The sequence below is a fragment of the Panthera tigris genome, chromosome E2 (genome assembly GCF_018350195.1).
Source record: "Panthera tigris isolate Pti1 chromosome E2, P.tigris_Pti1_mat1.1, whole genome shotgun sequence".
In the NCBI taxonomy this organism is placed as follows: domain Eukaryota; kingdom Metazoa; phylum Chordata; class Mammalia; order Carnivora; family Felidae; genus Panthera; species Panthera tigris.
Window position 1 is genome coordinate 61326591 of NC_056674.1, and position 23204 is coordinate 61349794.

A 23204-nucleotide genomic window follows, 5' to 3' on the forward strand; every position below is an offset into this window, starting at 1 on the left:
ACGCTCCTCCCGCAGCCGCGCCGACTTCCGTCCGTTTGTTCGCCCCCAGATATTTATGGGGTGCCAGCCACTCGTCGGTGCTTCGCTGGCCATGGAGGGGAGGCACGAGGAGAGGCAAAGGCGGCGCCCACACCCCTGGCCTGTAAGCAAAGATTTGCAGATTGTGGCTAATACTATGGAGAACACATGTGGGTGGGGTTGGGCGGGAGTGGAACGGCGAGGCCGGAGTGGGGCGCGGGTGGGGGATGGGAGGTAGGGAGGTGGGAGCGGGCAGCCAGGGCGCCCCGGGGAGGCAGGCAGGATCCGGGCGCGTCGAGAACCGCAAACACACGCCCCTGGAATGCGTCCCTGTGTCAAGTTCTTTGTGCGCAGTATCTCATTAATTCTCCCAGAGATCCAAAGAAGACGGTGTCCTGTTTTTCCAGGTGCAGACGTTGAGCACAGAGAGGGTAGGTAACCTGACCAAGGCTGCACAGCCAGGCACTGGAAGCCAGAGGGTCCGAATTCAAGCCCAAAGCCTGCACTTTTATAAAAACAAAACCAACCACAGAAGGGCATCAGGGAGAAAGAGTTTGTACCCGGCTGGGAGTGAAAAAGGCCCACAGAGGAGGGAGGTGGGTATGAACTTGGTGTTTGCAGGACAGGCACCCTCTCAAAGGCAGGTGGTCCATACAGTTTCAGCCACTCGAGGAAGGCCCTCGTTGCCCAGCCCAACTCCAGTTTCAGGGAGCCCACAGCCTTTGAGACTGTCAGTCGGTTCCCATTTTTCTTTAGTTTACAACACAAGTGAAAACAAAGACTGCAGTTTGCAACCTTCTAAAATGACCCTGTAGAACCAGCCCTTGCTGTGAGCCACTGGCCTCCATGTGACCCCAAAAGGCAGAGATTTGGCTTTCCAGGGACAAAACTGAGTTCTAGGATGGGTGGTGGGGCCATAAGCAAGCCAGTGAGTGCCCTGGGAAGTTGGGACAGGGGATAGGTACTGGATGTTCAGAGTGAGCTGGGGTGGCAGATTGTATATTCTCAAAATGGTCACATTGGTATTTCTTAAAAAAAAATTTTTTTTCCAATGTTTTTAGTTATTTTTGACAGAGAGAGAGAGAGAGAGAGAGAGAGACAGAGCATGAGAGGGAGAGGGGCTGAGAGAGAGGGAGACACAGAATTCGAAGCAGGCTCCAGGCTCCGAGATGTCAGCACAGAGCCCGACGTGGGGCTCGAACTCACAGACCGCGAGTGAGATCATGACCTGAGCTGAAGTCGGACGCTCAACCGACTGAGCCACTCAGGCACCCCCAGATTGGTATTTCTGATTCCATTTCCAGAACCTTTCCACTCCCCTCAAGACACTCCCTCACCTATACTTTTCCTGCTTGAACCTGGGCAAGCCTTGTGACTGCTCTGGCCAAGAGAGTGTGGCAGAAATGATGCCATGTGACTTCTAAAGTTGGGTCATAAGGGAGATTCACCTGTCCCTCAGAAGACCCCCTGGAACCTGGCCACCTTATGTGAGGAATTCCAGGCCACTCAAGACGCCAATGTGTGTGTTCTGGCCAGCAACAGCCAGTAGACCGGACTTAAGTCCTCAGGCCATGGGGCAGACATGAGACCCGCCTTTGAGCCACCCCTCTGGGGGTTTCTGTGGAGCTGAGGTGAGCTGTCCCCCACTGAGTCTTGGCTGAGTTGTAGACTCATGAGCAAAACCGATATTGTTACTGTATCAAGCCATTACTTTTGGGGATAACCTGTTATGCAGCCACAGTAACTGTAATGGCAATTGTTTAATAATTTTCCCTATTTGAGAGATGGGTAGGTGGGTGCCTTTAGACAAGAGGGGGTCTTGTCTAAGGCATTCCAGCTGGTGACCAGCAGGTGATCTGATTCCAGAGCCAGTGTTTATTTATTTTGAACTTTTCATTAAGAACATTTTTAAACAAAAGGAGAGAGAATAGCACAATTAACCTGCTTGTACCCAACACCCAGACTCAGCAGTTACTAACTCATGGCTGATCATGTTTCCTCTCTACTATCAATTACCTCCCTTCATTGCTGGATTTTTTTTGAAGCAAATCCTACACATTATATAATTTCATTTTTAAATACTTCACTATTTATCTCTAAGTGAGAGTCCAGTCTTCTCAAGTCCTCTGTTACCTTTTTTTTTTTTTAAAGCTTATTTATATAATTTGAAAGAGAGAGAGAGGGAGAGAGAGGGAGGGAGAGGGAGGGAGGGAGACAGAGAGAGAACAAGCAGGGGAGGGGCAGAGAAAGAGGGAGAGTGAGAATCCCAAGCAGGCTCCTTGCTGTCAGTATGGAGCTCGACACGGGGCTCGATCCCATGAACCATGAGATCATGACCTGAGCTGAAATCAAGAGTCAGACACTTAACTGACTGAGCCCCCCAGGTGTCGCTGAAGTATTCTATTACCTTAACATCCAGGCATCTGTTGAGTTGACGTAGCGGTCTGCACTTGATCTTAGCCAAAAGGCCGAGAAGCGATGATGATGTAGTGGTCTGAAGCAGTTTACCTAACTGACCAAGTCAGCAGGCATGAGGAAGAGGCAGACATTAGACAATATGGTCAGGGGGTTTGTCTGTGTTAACATTTGCTCTGTGATTTTGCAGGAAACTCAGATGCCATTTATCTGGGTTTCGGAGCTGCACAGCTTGATGCTGAATAAAAGTATCTTGAGCCACACATGTGAAGAAAAGGCTCTTTTCTAAGAATCTGAACTCAAATCCAATATGAAAAGCACAGGTCACTGTGGGCCTTGTCAGGAGCCCGGGGAGTTGTCAGCCAGGGCTCTCTGTGGAACTTTTCATCTCTGCAATCCATACTGATAAACTAAGCGATGCTGCTGCTTTTGACAAATGAATTCCCTGTCTCGTTATCCTGAGCTCACCTTCTTTTTCTTGCCCTTTTTGCTGAAAGGAATTCTTGTTAATGCATTTATTTAATTCAGAACTCCCAGACTTCTAAAGCAAAAAAGCCAATCAGCATGAGGCACCTAGCATATTGGGTCTGCCAAAGTAAGTGTTAAATAACAATAATTACCCCTCCGTGTTACCCAGCTGCACTGTCTCACCCGCCAAATTCCCTCTGGGAGGCCCTGGCACGGGGGGAGGAGGCCCCCATCAGGCCAGTGGTGTAGGCACAGGGACATGACCAGACCTCACAAAGGCCTCAGGGCCTGCTATAAATAAATCATGGCTCTGTGCAAGGTAGGTCCTTCCAGTTGGCTGCTCCAGTCCAAGAGCAGTCATGGCTTCTGTGGGTAAACCAGGAAGCCCTTCAGGGTCCTCACTGTGGCTCTCAGATCACTGCCTCTGTGTGTGTGTGTGTGTGTGTGTGTGTGTGTGTGTGTGCCTGGGGCCTAAACAAGCCCAGCTAAGGAGGCATCTTCTTCCTTGGGTGGGACTGGCAGATCCCTTCTTCATTACTCACACTTTGTCCCCAGTGCAACTCTCCAGGGCGAAAAAATTCTGGAATCTTCTCCATCCCCAAACAGATGGGAACATAGGACCTGCTGCAAAATCACTAGTTAGGAAGATGTTAAAGGAGAGGGTGTACAAACCAAGAGGACAAATGGTGTGTGAAGATGGGCACTTGCTTATGACACATTCTTAGTCTTCCGATTGACAGGGAGTGATACACGTGGGCAACAGGGTGGTGGCAGGGGTTGGAAATTCACCTGCAAAATCATATAATGATTTGCGGTTTTCAGAGCAAGGGGTTGGGAAAGGGACCTCCTAAGGCTTTTTCTGCAGTGCCTGTCTGGAAACCCCTGGCAGAGGTTTCTAGTTTTTCCTCACCATGAGGACCGGGGGCCACAGAGGAGGCCTCCTCAGGCAGAGCAGTTTATTTTTGAGGAGACACTTGCTGACTTCAAAACCTTGGAGCTAGCTGGAAAATACTTTTCTTTCCTATTTTTGTTTTGTTCTGATGGTTTGCGGAAACCCAGCTACCTTCCACCCTCACCGCGGCAGCTGGCGGGAGGAATTTTCAAAGGTGGGCGGGGGTGTGGCCCAGGGGCGTAACCTCGGCCCAAATTTGAATCCGATTTGCATAGCGTCTGGGAGCCTTGGGCGGCTGATCTGTCTTTCCTTGCGGTCTCCCTCCTTCGTGGAAGGCACTCTTACTGAACACCTGGTATGTACTGTTGTTCTAGGCGCTGTAGGTAAGAAGTGGACGAAACGGTTCCTCCCCCTCCGGGGACCTTAAGTTCTAGTCGGGGAGACACGCAAAAGACGCCATAATCCCCCTAACGAAAGGCGCTTAGGAGCTTCGGGAAGATCCAGAGTGTGGTTGACACCAGGCCGCCGCAAGACCTACTCGACTCGGGCAACCCCAGGTCCCGCCCAGCGCGAGTTGCTACGAACTCGCCTCCGCGGCGGCGAGGGACTGTACCGGCTGGCCGAGTCTCGCGAGGATCTTCGAGGTTTCGCGCGGGACCGCCCATCGGTTGCCGGGAGACGCTGCGGCCTCCGTCGGGCGGGCGCCTCTGTCTGCAGGTGGCGGCGGGAATCCACCACCAGAGCCATGGTGAGGAGGCGCGGGGTACCCGGCTAGGGTCCCTGAGGGCGCCAGGGGCTCCTTGGTTAGACAGTCCTGCGCGCAAAGAGACCCCTGGATGGGGAGGCCTGGGGTCCCGGGACCTGTGCGCACCGAGACCCCAAGAATGGGCAGGCTTGGAGCTCTGGGTTCCTGGAATTGAGGCCTTGGTGCTCGCCTGGCGTTCCCATGAGGAGAGCATGGGGCGCTACGCATGCCGCATCCCTCATCCCGCACGCACGCTGAGCTGAGAGATCTGGGGTCTCCAGGCTCCTGTGCTCACCCCCCCCCCCAACCCCCGCGCCGAGATCCAGGGCTTGATGTGCAAGCTGTCCAGAAAACAGAACCTGGGACAAAAAGATTTCCCATTTGTTATGGAGGTCTCAGTCCTCCGATCCTTGGGCCCTAGGGTCTGACATTATAGGGTCCCATGGAGCACAGTCGGGGTCAGGGGAGACCCCAGGACGCCCAGTCTCTGGGATGGAGAGTCTGAGGCATACCGCAGTGGCTGGAGTTCCCGCTACAGCAAGGAGTACTGGACAGAGCCCCAGGATACAAGAACTGCTGTTTCCTTGGAGAACCCCGTGGGAGGCAGGCCTGTCCGAGCAAGACGGGGAGCTCACCGCCTCTCCACTTCTTCCTCCTGCCTCTCTCCTGTATTGGGGCCCGCAGCTGCCCTGGCACCCATGGTATAGACGCGTTCAGTAGCGCCTTTTCTGGGATGTGGCCCGCGGGCCATCCGCTGGCGGGGAGAATGCCTCTCCAAGCCCCTGCAGTTGGCTGTGAATTGCCAAGTAGTGGTGAACCTTTGGGGCCTTCTGATGGGGTGGGCTTCTCGGAGGAGGAAAGATTTTAGTGGATGGGTCTTTTAAAATCAGCTGGAAAAGATCGCTAAAATACTTATGTGTATCACTAGCTTGTGGGAATATGGGTGATTTTCCTATTCACTTTTTGCTTTTCTGTGTTTTCCGAGATATCCACGTAAAACTTTTTTGTAATCGTAAACATGTTACAGAGATGTGTAGACGTGCACGTACACACATGAAAACATTAACAGGGACGTTTAGACACACAAATATGTTACAGAAACATGTGGATTCATGCACATGCAAAAGCATGGGTCACAGAGTTGGGAGAAGTCTAGGCGTAAAGACAGGGATTTGGAAATTCAGTACCTGCTTGAGTGGCCCTTGAGAGGTGAGTGGGGGTGGGAGGTGTCTCTCATCTCGTCAAAGTTGTTAAAAGCAAGTGACACTAAGAGCAGGTCCGTGTGGTGAACCGTTTATAGCGCACCCATGGCGAGTGCTGTCTGCTTCAGCTCCTGACAAGGCTTCTTTCAAGGATTTATTTATGTATTTACTTTAATGTTTAAAATTAATTAATTAATAATAAATAATGTTTATTTACTTGTTTATTTATTTAAATGTTTGTTTTTGAGAGAAAAAGAGAGACAGAACGCGAGCCGGGGGGGGGGGGGGGACGGGGCAGAGAGAGAGGGAGACACAGAATCCGAAGCAGGCTCCAGGCTCTGAGCGGTCAGCACAGAGCCCGACGCGGCGCTCGAACTCCCGAACCGTGAGATCGTGACCTGAGCTGAACTGGGGTGCTTAACCGACTGAGCCACCCACATACCCCAAAGATTTTTTTTTTAAGTTTGTTTATTTTGAGGGAGAGACAGCGGGAGTGGAAGAGGGGCAGAGAGAGAGAGAGAGGGAGAGAGAGAATTTAGAGCCTGACGTGGGGCTTGATCCCACAAACTGAGATCATGACCTGAGCTGAAATCAAGAGACGCTTAACTGACTGAGCTACCCAGGTGCCTCTGATTCTCTGAAGGAGTTTTATATTTGGAAGAAAGGAAGCCTTCTATTGCCACCTGTGATCATTGCTATGGAGATATTTCTCCTTAGACTTATTGAACAGTTTCTTGCAGGTTTCTCTGTGGTGGTGACCAAGCATTGTAGCCAACATAGTAACATTTGGCAGTGTGGTATTGGGGTTTGTCCTGGCCAAGCACATTTTGCATCCACACCAAGGAGGTCTCTGCCACGTACCAAGGAGTGGATTTGGAATGAGTTCCCCCTCCCTTCCTTTCTGAGGGAGAAAATGTTCTCTTCTAAAAAGGAAGATTTTTTTCCTTGTTTCTCCAGAGGTGTCAACAGAGAAGTGTGTGGGTGGTGAAGGGTGGGGAAACCTTAGGGCGGAGTGATGTGCTCCAGGTGGGGCATGAGCCAGTGAGCAGTAGGACAGAGGCACCACGACAGGTACTCCTCTTCCGGTGAGCCCGGGAATTAATCAGAGCCAGGCCTCCCTGTCTTACCCGATCATCTCTTCTTTAATCAAAGGCGCCCAAGAAGAAAGGGAAGAAAGGGAAAACCAAAGCTACCCCGATTGTTGACGGGCTTGCTCCGGAGGACATGAGCAAGGAGCAGGTGAGCAATTAGGTCGGGATGGGACTGGCGAGTGTCGTTCGAAGTTGTCTCTGGCTGTTTGTCTTTCTGAACTTCTTTTTTTTTTTTTCTTTTTTTTTTTTAACGTTTATGTATTTTTGAGACAGAGAGAGACAGAGCGTGAACAGGGGAGGGGCAGAGAGAGAGGGAGACACAGAATCGGAAGCAGGCTCCAGGCTCTGAGCCATCAGCCCAGAGCCCGACGCGGGGCTCGAACTCATGGACCGCGAGATCGTGACCTGGGCTGAAGTCGGACGTCTAACCGACTGAGCCACCCAGGCGCCCCTTTCTGAACTTCTTACAGACTGTTGCCCACTGCCTCCTCGTCCACCTCCCCTCAGTGTGTTCCTGCACTCGTGTCCAAACCAAGATAACACCTCTTCCCATTTCCATACTTCTCGTCGGCTCCAAAACTCTCAAGCACAGTACAATTTAAACAAGGCATCAGTACACTGAAGACATTTTTAAATAGGGTGGTAGCAATTTGGAAGGAAATGATTTTCCAAAATAAAAACTATTTTTAATTTTCTGTATATCCTTTCAGTCTCATCCTTTTATGCACCTGATGCTTACTGAGCTGTTATATGCATATATAATATTGTTGTTTATTTTATTTGCATTAAACAGTAGGAATTATTTTAAGCCACTTACCCATTGTGACGACATTAAGGACCAGAGAACGTAATTGTCTAATTATAATTCCAGTGGGAAACCAGCACATGGTGAACCATGAGAGCAGGTGTGGTGCCCCCTGCAGCCTTTGTGTTGGTGACTGACCCGTGAGTGTCTGCTGTAGGCCTCTTGAGGGTTCCATGTCAGCTTGTGGGTTGGTGTTAATAACTCACTTGATAGTTTTAAGACATAAATACAAAGGAGACAGGGACAGTGACATGAGCTGAAGTTGATGAGCTGGACAGAGGCCCTTGTACACTAGTGAAGCGTTGCTTTATTTTACATGCGGGGGAACCACAAGCAGTTTAAGGAGATGGTGATGGGTTCAGGTTTGTGTTTTGGAGAGAGGGTGGGGCTGCTGTGTGTAGAATGGACGGCACATCACATTGCCAACAGTTGAGCTGTTTCTCGTCTCCCCGTTTACTTCTTGTCCGTGTCGATACAGAACTGTGACACAGTAGTGGTTAGGTTGCACATGTGGGCACTGACACCTCAGAACTGTCTAGGGTCCAGGCAGGGGTGAGGGACTGGGGACAGCTGGGTGAGGGACTGTGGACAGCTGCAGTCAGTTCATTGGATGGTTACCTTGGGGGCACTGGGCTCCAGTGTGGTCTGTTTTCTGCTTTTCAAAGAGAAGCTAGAAATCTGGATATTTATAAGAAACCTAAATATTGAGGGAAATCTAAGACTGTGAGTCAATCGAACTAGGTAGGAGCCTGGTTTAGGCTATCTGTTTGAGTCTAGATACAAAAGGTCTGTGCCATGAGGACACCGTCATCTGCTGAACCCCTCATCAGACCCCCATGGGGAGGCAAGCCCCACCCAGGTTCCCCACCACAGAGCTCCGGCTGCCCCTCCTTGGGGGCTTGTTATCTTGGCCTTCTCTCTTCTTAAAGTTTTTAATTCATTTTATTTATTTATTTTTACTTTTATCTTCTAATGTTTTATTTCTTTTTGAGAGAGAGAAAGTATGAGCAGTGTAGGGGCAGAGGGAGACGGGGACAAAAGATCTGACAAAGGATTTGCTGAGAGCAGAGAACGCGATGTAGGGTTCGAACCCATGAACCGTGAGCTCATGACCTGAGCTGAACTCAGACGCTTAAGCAACCGAGCCACCCAGGCACCCCTCTCTCTCTTTTTAAAAAATGTTTATTTATTTGTGGGGGAGAGGGGCGGAAAGAGAGAGTGGGAGAGAATTCCAAGTGGGCTCTACTTTCAGTGCAGACCGTGTGCGTAACCCTGGGGTCATGGCCTGAGCCGCCATCAAGAGTCGGACGCTCAACCGACTGAGCCACTCAAGCGCCCCTTGGCCTTCTCTTGAAGTGAGAAGTGTGGTTTCCCTGTGGGGAGTGGGGTTATCAGGAGAGAAAAACTTCACAGTGAGTGGCCTGAAGTTGTGCTCCGAAGATGACTAATTCTTGTTGGAGATGAAATTCCCAAGAAAGCCAAGAGCCAGCCCCACGTAAAAAAAAAAAAAAAAAAAAAATTAACCTATTTGGAGATTTGCAGTGGGCTTCGGACAAAACCTTTTTGACTGTTAGGGGTTCTTCTGGGTTTGTATATTTTTTTTGCTTAACATACCTTTAAAGGTGAGCATTTGTTTGTTTGTTTATTTATTTATTTAAAGTTTTATGTACTTATTTTGAGAGAGAGCAAGGGAGGAGCAGAGAGAGAGAGGGAGAGAGAGAATCCCAAGCAGGCTCTTTGCTGACAGTGCAAATACGGGGCTTTAGCTCTCGAACTGTGAGATCGTGACCTGAGCTGAAATCAAGTCGGATGTTTAACTGAGCCACCCAGGCACCACCAGAAGGTGAATGGTTTTTAATTTAGCATTGTTTTGTTCACGTGTGTACATGCTGCTCCATCATTTTCATATTTATGTGTCTTTGGGCCCTATAATCTTTTAGTAGATTTACTCTAATTTCTCAACCATTTCCCTATTTAAAATCATCTCAGATTACTTCCTTTAAACTTTTCTTGCTGTTGTAATAATGGTGGCTAATGTCTTTGAGCAGATAACTCTTGTATTTTTTGGTTCCTTTTTTTTTTTTTTTTAATTTTTTAACGTTTATTTACTTTTGAGAGAAAGAGAGCATGAGCAGGAAGGGGCAGAGGGAGAGGGAGACACAGAATCGGAAGCAGGCTCCAGGCTCTGAGCTGTCAGCACAGAGCCCGACGCGGGGCTCGAACCCACGCACGGTGAGATCATGACCTGAGCCAAAGTCAGACGCCCAACTGACTGAGCCACCCAGGCGCCCCAACTCTTGTGTTCTTTTGAGAAATTCCTCTAGTATAAATTCCTGGGACTGGATGAAAAGATACAGTCATATTTTGATTATTGGTTACATTCAAGGTACCTCTGCTATTTTCTGAATCATGTCCTGTCCTCGGGACCTTTCTAGCATCATATTTTAACATCCCACTTTTAGTTTTTACTTGTGTTTAGGTGAGAACGGCCTTTCTTTCTTCTTCGCCGTGGGCAGGGGCGGGGGGAGGGCCCTGCTGGGCCTCACGGCTGCGCTCTGCCCGGCAGGTGGAGGAGCATGTCAGCCGTGTCCGCGAGGAGCTGGACCGTGAGCGTGAGGAGCGCAACTACTTCCAGTTGGAGCGGGACAAGATCCATACCTTCTGGGAGATCACGCGGAGGCAGCTGGAGGAGAAGAAGGCCGAGCTGCGAAACAAGGACCGGGAAATGGAGGAGGCTGAGGAGAGGCACCAGGTTGAGATCAAGGTAAATGCAGCTGGCCTGCCCGTCCCTGCGGGACATACCATATGGCGCAGAAGAACGGGGCAGGGGCAGGGGGGCATTTTGTTGCTTGCTTTGGGGTCACAGCCCTTTGTATCCTTTACACTGGGAAATGAAGGTTTGTTGTTTTTTTAAGTTTATTTATTTTCAGAGAGAGAGAGAGAGAATGAGTGGGGGAAGGGCAGAGAGCGAGCGAGAGAGAGAACGAGTGGGGGAAGGGCAGAGAGAGGGGGAGAGAGAGAATCCCAAGCAGGCTTCATGCTCATCGCAGAGCCTGACATGGGAGATCGTGACGTGAACTGAAATCAAGAGTTGGACACTTAGGGGCGCCTGGGTGGCTCAGTCGGGTGAGCGACCGACTTCAGCTCAGGTCATGATCTCAGGGTTTGTGAGTTTGAGCCCCGCATCGGGCTCTGTGCTGACAGCTCAGAGCCTGGAACCTGCTTCCGATTCTGTGTCTCCCTCTCTCTCTGCCCCTCCCCGACTCATGCCCTGTCTCTCTCTATCTCAGAAATAAATAAACATTAAAAAAAAAAATTAAAAAAAAAAAGAGTTGGACACTTAACTGACTGAGCCACTCATGAAATACTCGTGAAAGTATTTTTTATAAAAGGGTATGTGCACGGGGCACCTGGGTGGCTCAGTCGGTTAGGCGTCCGACTTTAGCTCAGGTCATGATCTCCTGGTTTGTGAGTTCGAGCCCCACATCGGGATCTCTGCTGTCAGCTTGGAGCTCTGTCCCCCTGTCTGCTTCTCCCCAACTTGTGCGCTCTCTCTCTCTCTCTCTCTCTCAAAAATAAATAAAACATTAAAAAAAAAAAAAGGATATGTGCCTGCAGGTGAGCATGCACGGGCAGGTGAGCAGGCGAGTGTGCGTGTGCAGGGGTGTGGGTGAGAGTGTGCAGGGAAGCAAGCGGTGCTCTCGCTGCCTGCAGGTGTACAAGCAGAAGGTGAAGCACCTGCTGTACGAGCATCAGAACAACCTGACAGAGATGAAGGCTGAGGGTACCGTGGTCATGAAGCTGGCCCAGAGGGAGCACTGCGCACAGGAGGGTGCACTGCGCAAGGACATGCGGGCACTGAAGGTGGAGCTCAAGGAGCAGGAGCTGGCCAACGAGGTGGTGGTGAAGAACCTGCGGCTGGTAGGTGTGAGGGCCGCCAGTGCCTGACTGGCTGCTGGGGACCGTGAACTCCCGGTTAGTCAGCTTACCTGGGAATTCATATTTTGCTTAGAAGCTTCCTGCATTTTGGGAATTCGTTGAACTATTTAAGAAAAAGACAAATCCCATTTGGGGGCCAAGTACAGAATTTTATTTCAGAGCTGAGCAACAAATGGACTTCCCAAGGGGAAAATCCAGCCTAGGGTCCTCTTCATGTGCTGCTGACGCCTGACACCTGGCTGCTTTCCCAGGGAGTCTGTCAGGTGCATTTAGAAACATACAGAACCGGGGCGCCCGGGTGGCTCAGTCGGTTGAGCGTCCGACTTCGGCTCAGGTCGTGATCTCGAGTTTGTGAGTTCGAGCCCTGTGCCGGGCTCTGTTCTGACAGCTCAGAGCCTGGAGCCTGCTTCAGATTCTGTGTCTCCCTCTCTCTCTGCCCCTCCCCTGCTCGTGCTCTCTCTTTTAAAAATAAATAAACATTAAAAAAAAAAAAAAAGAAACATACGCAACCATTAACATGTCTGGTATGCCAGCCCCTCCGTGGCCATGGCAGTTTGTCATGCAAGCTGGGTTCATAAGCACCTGGCTGACTTTTTGGTCCTTTCTGAGTGAGGCTTGGGGGTTCCAGGTGGAGGTTGAGATTCATTTGCCTGGTGCCCATAAGGTGCCAAGCCCTGTTCTGATCTCTGGGGACATATAGGGAACAGGACTGAGAGAATGACTGCCCACGTGTGGTTGACAGTCCAGGAAGGAGACAAAAGACAGAACGAAGTGTTGGATACGTGGAGCACATCCACAGGCATAAACGCTGTGGGAAGAGCAGTGCGGGGAAGAGGATGCCGTGGGTTGAGGGTAGGGTTGTATTCTTCTACAAGGAATTCTGGGAGTGTCTCATTGAGAAGGTGACGTTTGGGCAAAGGCTGGAAGGCGGTGGGGCTGAGCCAGGCTTAGGGAGACCAGGTCTGGAGAAGGCATAGGGGATGGGCTGGTGTGGAGGCCCAGAGGAGCAAGGGGCAAGGTGGCTGGGCAGGTAGGTCAGAGCTTGTCGGCATCAAAAGCCACAGTCAGGACCCAGCTGTTGACCTGGGTTTAGTTGGGGGAACTTTGGAGGTTTTGGGCAGAGGGAAGATGTGCCTGACTTTGGTTTTCTAAGGTTCTTCTTGGCTGTGGGTTCGGAAGACTTTGTCAATACGTTTGCCTCATGCTGGAGGCACCGCAGCCTCAACTAAGAAAAAACTGCAGTGAAGGCTGACGGTGAAGTCTTGGACCTATAAGAATAGTCTGGTCTTTGCTGACAGACAGACTTCCAGTGAATTTGGTGATGTGAGGCTGTCTGCTTACCTGAGGCCTGGATATGGAGTAGTTATGTGGTCAGAACTCCCCTTTGTGCAAAAGTACTATCCTATAAAAAATAATCTAAATTTTCTATTCAAAACCTCTCTATATAACTGTGAAAATGATTGTGAATGCTGCTCTAAGTCACAGCTGAAGCAGGCCGTCAGGCATCTGGAGAGAACCTGCAGCTCATGTAGACATGGCCCGTGCTCTCCGACCTGTGGGCAAGCTGAGTGAGGGGCCAAGCACGGTCAGTGTTTAGCACGTCTGTTAACATTCGGTCATTAACCAAGGAAAGTGAATTATGAAACACGGAAGTTACCAAAACCACGTTATTCTGAGCATGGTCCAAGAGCTCGGACATGGGGGGAACCCAGCACCCTCCAGAAACAGCGCAGAGTTTACAGAGTTGGATTTTCCATACCACCGAGGAGCAGGGCCAGCCCCAGGGAGAGGCTTCTGTGTGTGTCTGTCACCTAGTAACGGCCTGCTTCTCTGCCTTTGCAGAAGCACAGCGAGGAGGTCACCAAGATGCGGAATGACTTCGAGAGGCAAGTGCGAGGTCAGTTCCTTACATGCGTCCTGTCAGAAGGAAATTTACCTCTAGGGCCTGCTCACCCAGGGCACAGAAACCAGGTTAAAATGGCCTAGACACGCAGAGAGAAAATGTAGTTTCCAAGGCTGACGGATTGCCCAGAATCCCGGAACAACTTACTTCCACGCAAGTTGGGGAGGCTGTGATTACCTCCTACGTCCCTACTCCTGGCACAAATCAGCAGTTTGAGGCACGTGGCAGTTATTGTCTTGTGGGCAGTATTCTTAGAATAGTCTTTTCATGGCTTCTGGCCTGAGGAGGCTCCCATTTGAGAAGTCTGTCGGGTTCACTAATAAAGCTCTAGAGTCGGCCTGGATGACCACCGAGCCGTGGGATCAGCTGACACTTGGTTTTGGGAACCCTAACCCCGGGATTGATTATCAATGCCTGCTACGGGCAAAGGAAGGCAGACAGTGGTGTGTGTGCTGAATATGTCATCTGTGAGCCTCAGCAGAGAGAGGTCCACTCAAACCCGTCCTGTGCTTTGGCCGCGCTTGTGTGCACAGCCTTCATCCCGGTGGATGTTCCTGGGCCGTGTTTAGAAGTCCCATCTATTCTTTTTTTTTTTTTAATGTTTATTTTTTGAGAGAGCATGAGCAGGGGTGGGGCAGAGAGAGACAGAGGGAGAGAGAGGATCTCAAGCAGGCTCCATTTTATCAGTGCAGAGCCGGACATGGGGCTCGAACCCATGAAACATGAGATCATGACCCGAGCCGAAATCGAGAGTCGGACGCTCAACCTACTGAGCTGCCCAGGTGCCCATAGGTTCCATCTATTCTGATAGACACTGGCCAGCTGTTCCTCTGCTAAGCTGCCCTATATGTGCTTCTGCCTTTCAGAAATTGAGGCCAAGTATGATAAAAAAATGAAGATGCTTAGGGATGAACTTGACCTGAGGAGAAAGACTGAGATCCACGAGGTGGAGGAGAGAAAGAACAGCCAGATCAACATGCTGATGCAGCGGCATGAAGAAGCCTTTACGGACATCAAGAACTACTACAACGACATCACCCTCAATAACCTGGCTCTCATCAACTCCCTCAAGGTGCTGCGCTAGGGCCGGCTGGGCCGGGGGCCCCAGACGCTAGGTCTCCACCCCGTCGGGCCCATTACTCTCCTTTTAAAAATGTTTGATGGTGCCCCTCTGTCCTTGTTTGAATTCATGATGGAGCCTCTCCACACCTGTGGCTGGCGGCAGCCAGGATGTTGCCCTGACTGTAGCGTAGGTGGGGCTCGTGAAAAGGACACATTCGACAGGTGGGAGCTTCATGCAGAATGTAGTGGGAGCCCCAGCATGGCTGCACAGGTGGTGTCATCACCACGCAAGTGCTGGCAGGGACAGAGTTCCCACGGTGGGGAATGCCCCTCGGGTCCTGGAAAAGTGTAATCTCACTTTGTGTGGAAGCAGCCTTCCTAGAAGATTCAGAATAAGTGAAGACTGCAAAATTACTCCGTGTTTATACACAGAACAGGTCTTCAGGACCGTCCTTGGTGGGCGGTGGGCAGGAGGGCTCCTGGCTCTGCCCTCTGAAGACCTCGGCTCTGCCTGCCGAACCCCTGCCGCACCCCTGCCGTACTCGTGCCAACAGGAGCAGTTGGAGGACATGCGCAAGAAGGAAGGTCACCTCGAGAGGGAGATGATGGAGGTGTCCGCGCAGAACAAGCGCCTGACAGACCCTCTCCAGAAGGCTCGGGACGACGTGACTGAGATGCAGAAGAAGCTCGGGAACTATGAGAGGGACAGACAGACCCTGGTTGTGAGTTTCTGCCTGACTGTGCCTCCCTCCTTGCACTTCCTCCTGGGCTAGGAGAGGAGGGACATCAGCAAGGTGTCTCCTGGGTCCCAGAGCAGGGTCGGCCTTCAGGGCAGGACTGGGGGGCTGAATCTCAGCTTCTCTGACTGGTGTCCTCCATGGACAGGATGTTAAGCTGGTGCACATTCTGGGCAATAGGCGTTTCCACCAGCCTGCTGCGGGGGGCGCTCAGCTGCTTGTGTCCTTGAGCCAGTCCTTCGTTCATTCGTTCGTTCCTTCATTCATTCTAGCAATCTCTACACTGAGGATGGGGCTCGAACTGACAGCCCTGACCCAGAGACACCGGGTGCCCCCGAGGCAGCTCTCTTCCACAGTTATTTTTGGCCTTGCTGTCCCCCAGGAGCCTGCATTGCGTGGACGCCTGGTCCTGAACACTTTGTCCTCCACCCTTCATTTTCTCTCCAGCGCACAAAAGCACGTTTGAAGGTTGCCGAGAAAGCACTGAAGGACCTCCAGTGGGAACACGAGGTGCTGGAGCAGCGATTTCTCAAGGTGAGCAGATGCCAGGCCGGCATCCCGGGGACCCCCGGTCAGGGAGAGACCCTTCCTGTAACCCTGGCTCGGCCACTGGTTCCAGGAAGCCCTAGAACCGCGGCCGGGTTTCTAGGTTCGAAAGCTGGGAGTCCTGTTGTCCGCTTCTCATGCTCTGCAGCCTTATGAGGCAAAACCCTGTGGTACATTCTAGAGAAGGCCCGGGGTCTCACAGAGCAGGTGCCCTGCTGGGAGACCATCACCCCCAATTCTCTTTCCCCGCGGCTCACCTCTGAAGCACGTGAAGGGTACCTGGCCCTTGCATCGAGGGTCTTTTCCATGTATGTACGTGTGTTTAAGCAGTAAACTGTCGGGCACACGTTGTAAAGAAGCCTGGAACCCTGCCGTCTGTGAGTGAAAATGAGAGGGCCCTCCTGCTGTGCAGTGCTGGTTCTCACGAGTGGTAGCAGCTCCTTGAGTTTTGTGCAGACTTCTTCCTGTGCACCCTTAGGCACGGGTGGCTTCATGCCTTAAGAACGCTGTGCTTTTTTTTTCTTTTTAACCTCACCTTGATTGTGCTGTCTCCAGATTGTACACACAGAACAGTCATGTTCGGCTCTGTGCCAGAACGCTCCATTTAAAAAAGTTTTTTTTTTTTTTTTTACATTTATTTATTGTTTGAGAGACATAGAGAGACAGAGCACAAGTTGGGGAGGGGCAGAGAGAGAAGGAGACACAGAATCCGAAGCAGGCTCTGGGCTCTAAGCTGCCAGCACAGAGCCTGATGCAGGGCTCGAACTCCCAAACTGTGAGATCATGACCTGAGCCGAAGTCGGACGCTTAACCGAGCGAGCCACCCGGGCGCCCCAGAAGGCTCCATTTGTTATGCAGCCACTTCCCCTGGAGAGATGTCTTCGTTTTCGTCCTTTGCTGTTACAAACCACTGCCACTGTCCTCCTTTTAAGTTTACCTTTGTGCAGGGGTGAGCATCTCTTTTAAAGTCAGTCCCTAGCAGTGGCTTGTTGGGCCAAAAGGTTTGTGTTCCGAATTTGGGTAGAGGCTGCACAGAGCGTTGTTCTGAGTTATGACTCTGCCCAAAGCACCCAAGGGGCCACTTCCTGCCCGGACCAGATGTCACTAATTCAAAACTCGCTGATGTGATTGGGTGGAAGATGTCTCGTTGAATGTGCTTTTCTGAGGTACCCCGTGAGTGGCACACATGCCAGGCAGAGCAGTTCCGTCTTTTAAACTTTTCATTCAGGTTTTGTTCCTTTTCTCACCTGATTGAGATTCCTGCTCACAGACAGTGATTATGGAATGGTCCACATTCCTCAGGTACATCCCATCATCCCATCAGATCTAGAGTCACCTTCTTCAGAGATGCCTCTGAGGGTCCTGCAGGCTGCTGGCCAGCCAGGAGAAGGACCCTTGAGTCACCAGTGAGATGTGCCCTGCGCCCCCCCGCCCCCCCGCCCCGTTGCTGGCTAAGGAGGGTGTGCATTTGGGGAGGAGGAAATGGAGGCTGACTGCAGAGGCTTGCGTTGGAGCCTGTGTACTTCGCCCCCTTCTCTTCTGTTTGAGTGTCATTCGTGGCAAAGTCAGTGTTTCCTGAGAAAAGCAAGCGTGTCGATGTGTCAGCAGATTTTGAAGACCAAAGGGATGGACTGATTGAAGTGAATCGAGGGAAAACTGTACAGTAAGGAGAAGGAGAAGGTGCTGCAGGTTTGAGCATAACCCTCTTCTCTTCCTAGCTGTAAGACATGTTTTTACACACGTAGAGAACATTCTGGAAGGAGTTACATCACGGATTCACATGGAGGCCTCTGGGAAGTTGGGTTAAGGGGCGTTCACTTTTTATACTTACACACAGTCTTGATTTTTCTTTAAAGTGCTCAGTTAAAGGAAAAAGAATGGGAAGATGAAAAAGAACACTTCTATCTATTGACAGGCTGGTCTCCAGATCTGCCTCGTGGGGCATGTTCTAGGATCGAGGGCTGGCAGAGGGAGTGGACGGATCCCCACGGGCCCCACTCCCAAGCGTTGCCTGCTGGAGTTTGATGCCTTGGATGTGACGTAGGGGTGATCAGGGACATGAGTTTCCTGAGCCTACTGAACAAACCCAGGGCCCCAGCCTCTCTGTGGGGCTTCTCCAGCTCTAACGAGGGTGCCCTCCTACCTCCTGAAACACCTTAGTAGACAAGGGTCCAGTTAGTGTTTCCTCCTGCTTTCCACAGTGTGGATGGCCGCAGCCCTTTAATCCCGTCACAGAGAGTGGGTGTGGCGGCAGTGTAAATGACACCCAGCCCCCCCATCCGTGGGTGGGCACCGGTGAATGGAGTTCACTCGGCAGAACTGGTATGTTCTGGCCCAGGGAAGAGGCGGGAGGGGGCTTCCGACCAGTGAGATGCTTCCGGGGGAGGTGGCCTCTTTGTCCACTGCAGCCTGTCCCTTGCAGGTACAGCAGGAGCGAGATGAGCTGTACAGGAAGTTCACCGCGGCCATCCTGGAGGTGCAGCAGAAGGTGGGCTTCAAGAACCTGGTTCTGGAGCGGAAGCTGCAGGCGCTGAGCGCTGCTGTGGAGAAGAAAGAGGTGCAGATTAATGAGGTGCTGGCGGCCTCCAACCTGGACCCTGCTGCCCTGACCCTTGTGTCCCGCAAGCTGGAGGTAGGCCCCAGGCGGGCTCCTGGGGAGGTACGGGGCTGGAGCCTCATGTCCTTGCCCCCCAGTAGGTGTCCTGAGCTTGGGTTGGGGGTCGCTTGTTCCGTGTGTTTGTGTCCAGCCTCCGTCATTCCGGTGGGGACCCTCAGGTGGTGTTGGGAGGGTCATGGGTTTCCTGTGGCCTGAGCATAGATGGGGCTGCAGATGTCTGCTCACAGGCCCGTGTGTGCCATCAGGCTCCCCAGGTTCTCTGTTACTGGCTTTGCTCAGGTCTGAGGTCTTCTGCAGTCTCCTCCTTAACCTCTCAGCCCTTCTGGCCCTGAGCCCACTGCCCGTCCAGTTCTCGAGATGGGTTTAGTTCAGCCTATCAGGCCCTGGGTTTCTCAAGCTGCTGTGGGCCGGTGCTCCTCGGGAATTTGGCAGCAAACCTAGAGACGGGCCTGGGGGACAGTCAGGCCCATGAGCTCTCAGCTGAGACTACTGCCACAGTCTGCCTGGGTTGCTTTGATGTCCGGATGTAGGCTGTGGGCAGTTAGGGTGGGGAAATGCAGGGCCGTGGGCAGTTAGGACAGGGAAATGCAGGGCTGTGGGTGCCCCTTTGTGGTGGCGGGTGCTGTGGCAGGGTTCCCAGAGGGAGTTATGTCTGAGCACAGGCCACGAGTTCACAGTTCCTCGTGGTGCTCCTCTATGCTGGAACCATCTTGGGCACTGGGGACAGCAGTAAACAAGGCAGATGGGGCCCGGGTGCCCATGGGCTGGTGGGGCCAGCTGAGGAACCCTGGCAATAGCTGCCAGCTTTGGCTCAGCAAGCAAAAGCCTGACAGGACCTGGCAGGCCGTCTTGCCTGGAGCTGGGCCTTGTGTCTCTGTTCCTTGGGCCTAGTTGGGGCGTGTCACAGAAAGAACGGGTGAGGCTGGACAAGGGGTCTCTGGGCTGCAGCGGGAGTGCGGCTGTGCAGGGATCCTGGCCACCTGGGTGACCTACTGTAGCTGCCAGGCCTGAGACAACCCCAGGTGCAGTGCCCTTGGGTGCCTGGGAGACAGATGCGGGTGTGCATGGCCCCAGAGAACGCAGCTGGTCTGCATGTCTTTATGGAGAGGCCCAGTGAGGAGAGGCCAGCTTGTCCCAGAGATGGATCCTTCCAGGATAGACGGTGCCTGTGTGTGTCTGCTTTTCCTTCATGGAGAAACAGATCTTCGGAGTTAGGGGCTGCTGACTGCTTCAGTTTGCGCAAGTGTGTTTCATCCTGAGAAATGGCACACATAGCGTTTTTAAAAAAATGTTTTATTTATTTATTTTGAGAGCGAGAGAGAGCGAGAGCGAGCAGAGGAGGGGCAGAGAGAGAGGGAGAGACAGAGAATCCCAAACCGGCTGTGCACTGACAGTGCCGGAGCCTGATGCTGGGCTCGAACCCACAAACCGTGGGACCACGACCTGAGCCCAAACCAAGAGTCAGACGCTTAACTGACTGAGTCACCCAGGTGTCCGTACACAGGTAGCATTTTTTAGGTGATTTGTCCCTGTGAAGTTCAGCTGAACATAAACCCCCTCCCCCACCCTTTGCTCACATGACACCCAGGCCCTGAGGATTAACTCTGTGTCAGGTCACTTCATGTTTATGTAAAGCATCCTGCACTGGCCTACTGCCCACCTGGCCTTGACCTTAAGCTTGCAGCTCCCACTTGGTTGTATCCTTGTGAGCCCCTTGCTGCTGCTTGGGTGTTGGGGGGAGCGCAGGGCTGAGGCGAAGGGAGCAGAGCCAGAGGGATGGGGGTGATTCTCACGCTATTGGCTGTGCCCCTGGGTTTGGGGCTGGCGAGGAAACATGGAAGGTCCTGGGTGGGGCAGACTGGATCAGAGAGAACCCTCTGGGAAGGTGGGAGGTGAGCTGGCACTGAGTAGGGGTGAAGGACTTATTGCTGGTGGGGAAGTGCTGAGGAGTCCAAGATTATGTAGTGCCCATTTCTGGATGAGACCAGGTGCTGCTTTCGGGCAGCAGTGAGTCCTGGCTCAGGGGGTGGCAGGGCCAGGAGGCCCTGAGTCACTCAGGACAGGCTCTCGGGGCCTGTGGTGGTGCAGCCACATGGGAGGGGCCTAGTCTGGGCTGGCAGCACCATGGACTTGGGTCTGGGGGCCCATCTGTGTCCTTGTCCTTGTTTGTGTGTGAATCCCTGTGAACGCCGGGCAGCGGGGAGCGAGGGCCCTGTTAGAAAGGTCAGGATGGCTTTCCTGTCTCTACTTTTGGGAGGGGCAGCTGGTCTTGGAGCTGGATGAGGTTGTGTTGCCAGCACTCATGATGAAATCAGTCCCGTCCTCAGTGGTTGCTGCAGCTGGGCCTGTGGGCCAGGGTGCGGCGTGTCAGCTCTTGCCTTTTCTGGACACTTACTTGGCTTGCCAGGCAGGAACCCTCCAGGCAGCAGGTAGGGGTTCAAGGGGCCTTCCCTGGGCCATGGTTGGCCTGGCTTCTCTAATCTCTTATCCTCACCTCCCACCATCTAGACAGTCGCCATCTGGAGAGGCAGATGGTATTTTCCCTTTCTCCTCTGAAGACCTTTCTGTGCTGGCTGGCTGCGCCCTGTGTGGATGCACACCGTGATGGGGTCAGGCTGCCATTCCCTGGATGTCTGAGGTCCCCTGCTGGAGCTCCCAGACCCCTGCCAACCCCTGTCTACCTCAGCTCAAAGACAAGCTCTAACTCACATCCACCTTTCTCTCCTTAGGATGTTCTAGAATCAAAGAACAACACTATCAAGGACTTGCAGTATGAGTTGGCCCGGGTCTGCAAGGTATGAGGAGACTCCTTGACCCTCTCTCAGGGCCCCACCTTATTTACACTTTGAGGCATACACAGCCTGAGGCTGTCTGGGCCTTCTAAGGGTCACTGTGTGTGTGGACTGGGTCTCTGATGCTGCCACGGGAGTGCGGTTGTGCTGGCATCCTGGCCACCCGGGAGACCTGTAGCTGCCAGGCTTGAGACAGCCCTGTCTCAGCTCTGGCCATGGTCCTGGTGTCCCTTACAGGGGCCTGCCCAGTGGATGTCTGCTAAATGAGGGCACTCTGTCCCTGTCTCCCTGTTTGACCCTTTACTCTTGCTGACCTGGGCTCCGGGGTGACTGGATGGGCCTCCTTTGCTTCTTCTATGTAGGGGACAGTTACGAGTCTAAGCTTCTCTCACTCCTTTGTAAGTCTGATGAAAGCTGCACCCCGTACCCACACCAAAGCCACCAGCAGTGTGGAGGCCTCCCGCTGTTGGGGAGTGGCAGGGAGTGCCTTGACCCTTCTGTTGTCTGCCTCATGAGCCCCAGAGGCCTGGGCCCTCTACCCAGTATTCACTCCTCTGTGGGTGAGCCCCCAGCTCTGCCTTGGCTTTGCCTGTGGGAAATGCAGACATAGCGCTGCCTACATTGACCTCAAGCAGCCACCCCGTGAGTGTGACTCAGATAAGCCCATAAACCTGCCGGTGGACATTGCATCCTGGTTCTACTGTGCACCCTGGGTTGTGGAACCCCAGGAGGGAGGCAATGCCTGTCACTGGTGCTGGGCTCCAGCGCCCGTGACCAGATCTCCCTGAGCCTTTCCTCAGCCCTGCCCATCTGGACACTTCCCTTATATGCTCTGGCATCCCCTGATACTTAGATCTACAAAATTAGAACCATCTACTGGTGTGTGCAGTTCTAAGGGAATGTATCTGATTGTCAGGAGGTCCGACCCCCAGAAAAAGGTGAGAGCCGGGACCTAGCCCCCAAGTTCTGTCTGGAGCCCAGCCTGAGTTCACCCTTTAAATCTCAGCTCCAAGCATCAGCACCTTTTTCTCGATAATGGTGAGGATGATGTCAGACCAGGCTCCAAGCATTTCCTGGGCATTTCAATCCCTTGTAACCAATCCGATGCAATTAACTCTTTAAAAAGTATCCATTTTCCAGAGCGGGGAACAGGAACCTTGCCTGTGTTGGCCCCACCAGCACTGTTGTCCAGACCTTAGCCTTCCTGGGATCGGGGGATGGAGGGCCGCCTGCACTCTGCACCCACAAGGCAGGGAGGGTCATATACACGTGGAAGGTCATGCCCGCGAAGTCAGGGGTGACCGATTTGAATGAGAAATGCCTGGCAAGGAGCCAGGAGCACGTTCAGACTATAGTTCTGCTCTGAGTCTGTATCTTCTGCTTCAGTTTCCCCATCTGTGAAACCGGAATAATGGCAGCGTCTCCCATTGTGGGTTAGCTGAGTTATGTACGTGAAGGTGCTTATGATCAGGTGTGGCGTACCGTGAGCCGTTGGTAAAGGTTAGCTTTAAATGGTTTTCCTCCACCACCCTCCTGCACCCTCCAGAGCTGAGTAAGGCCTGGGCTAGAGTCACCCTCCGTGTGGCTCCGCCCCTCCCGATGCTGCTCTCACCCCACAGGCCCACAGTGACCTGCTGCGCACCTATGAGGCTAAGCTCCTGGCCTTCGGAATCCCTCTGGACAACGTGGGCTTCAAGCCTCTGGAGACGGCCGTGATTGGGCAGACGCTGGGCCAGGGTCCCGCGGGGCTCGTGGGCACCCCAACGTAGTGCCCGCCTGGGACTGCTCCCTGGACGACACTCCCTTTCACCAAGGACAGGAGCGGTTTGTCTTTCTATTTGTATCGTCTGCAAATGAAGTTTTTCTACATTCGCTGTGTGTCCTGTTGCCTGGCTACGTGGAGGAGAGGCACCTCCAGGGCCCGTGGTGCCCTGACCACTTCCTTCCCTGCTGCCCTCCTTCCCACCTCGGG

General features: G+C 52.6%; 1 protein-coding gene and 1 long non-coding RNA gene across 2 annotated transcripts; one reads left to right on the forward strand and one right to left on the reverse strand.

Moving 5' to 3' along the window:
• Positions 1-302: 302 nt before the first annotated feature.
• On the reverse strand, positions 303-4403 carry LOC122233979. Its single transcript, XR_006211657.1, has 4 exons — positions 4332-4403; positions 3444-3525; positions 2426-2530; positions 303-523 (listed from the first exon to the last, which is right to left on the reverse strand). It is a non-coding gene; the product is annotated as an uncharacterized LOC122233979 (long non-coding RNA).
• GAS8 (growth arrest specific 8) lies at positions 4235-23104 on the forward strand. The gene is made up of 11 exons (XM_007091104.3): positions 4235-4541; positions 6893-6979; positions 10203-10400; positions 11351-11557; positions 13418-13472; positions 14345-14550; positions 15095-15262; positions 15725-15811; positions 18246-18455; positions 21170-21235; positions 22852-23104. The coding sequence occupies exons 1-11, from the start codon at positions 4539-4541 to the stop codon at positions 22999-23001; spliced, it is 1437 nt and encodes a 478-aa protein (XP_007091166.1). The 5' UTR covers positions 4235-4538; the 3' UTR covers positions 23002-23104.
• Positions 23105-23204: the final 100 nt, after the last annotated feature.

What these genes read in the sequence shown, in the direction of transcription:
- GAS8 (XM_007091104.3), top strand. An exon ending in TGGTGAAGAACCTGCGGCTG is followed by an intron (nt 11,558 to 13,417) that starts GTAGGTGTGAGG and finishes CTGCCTTTGCAG; the next exon opens with AAGCACAGCGAGGAGGTCAC. An exon ending in TGGAGCAGCGATTTCTCAAG is followed by an intron (nt 15,812 to 18,245) that starts GTGAGCAGATGC and finishes TGTCCCTTGCAG; the next exon opens with GTACAGCAGGAGCGAGATGA.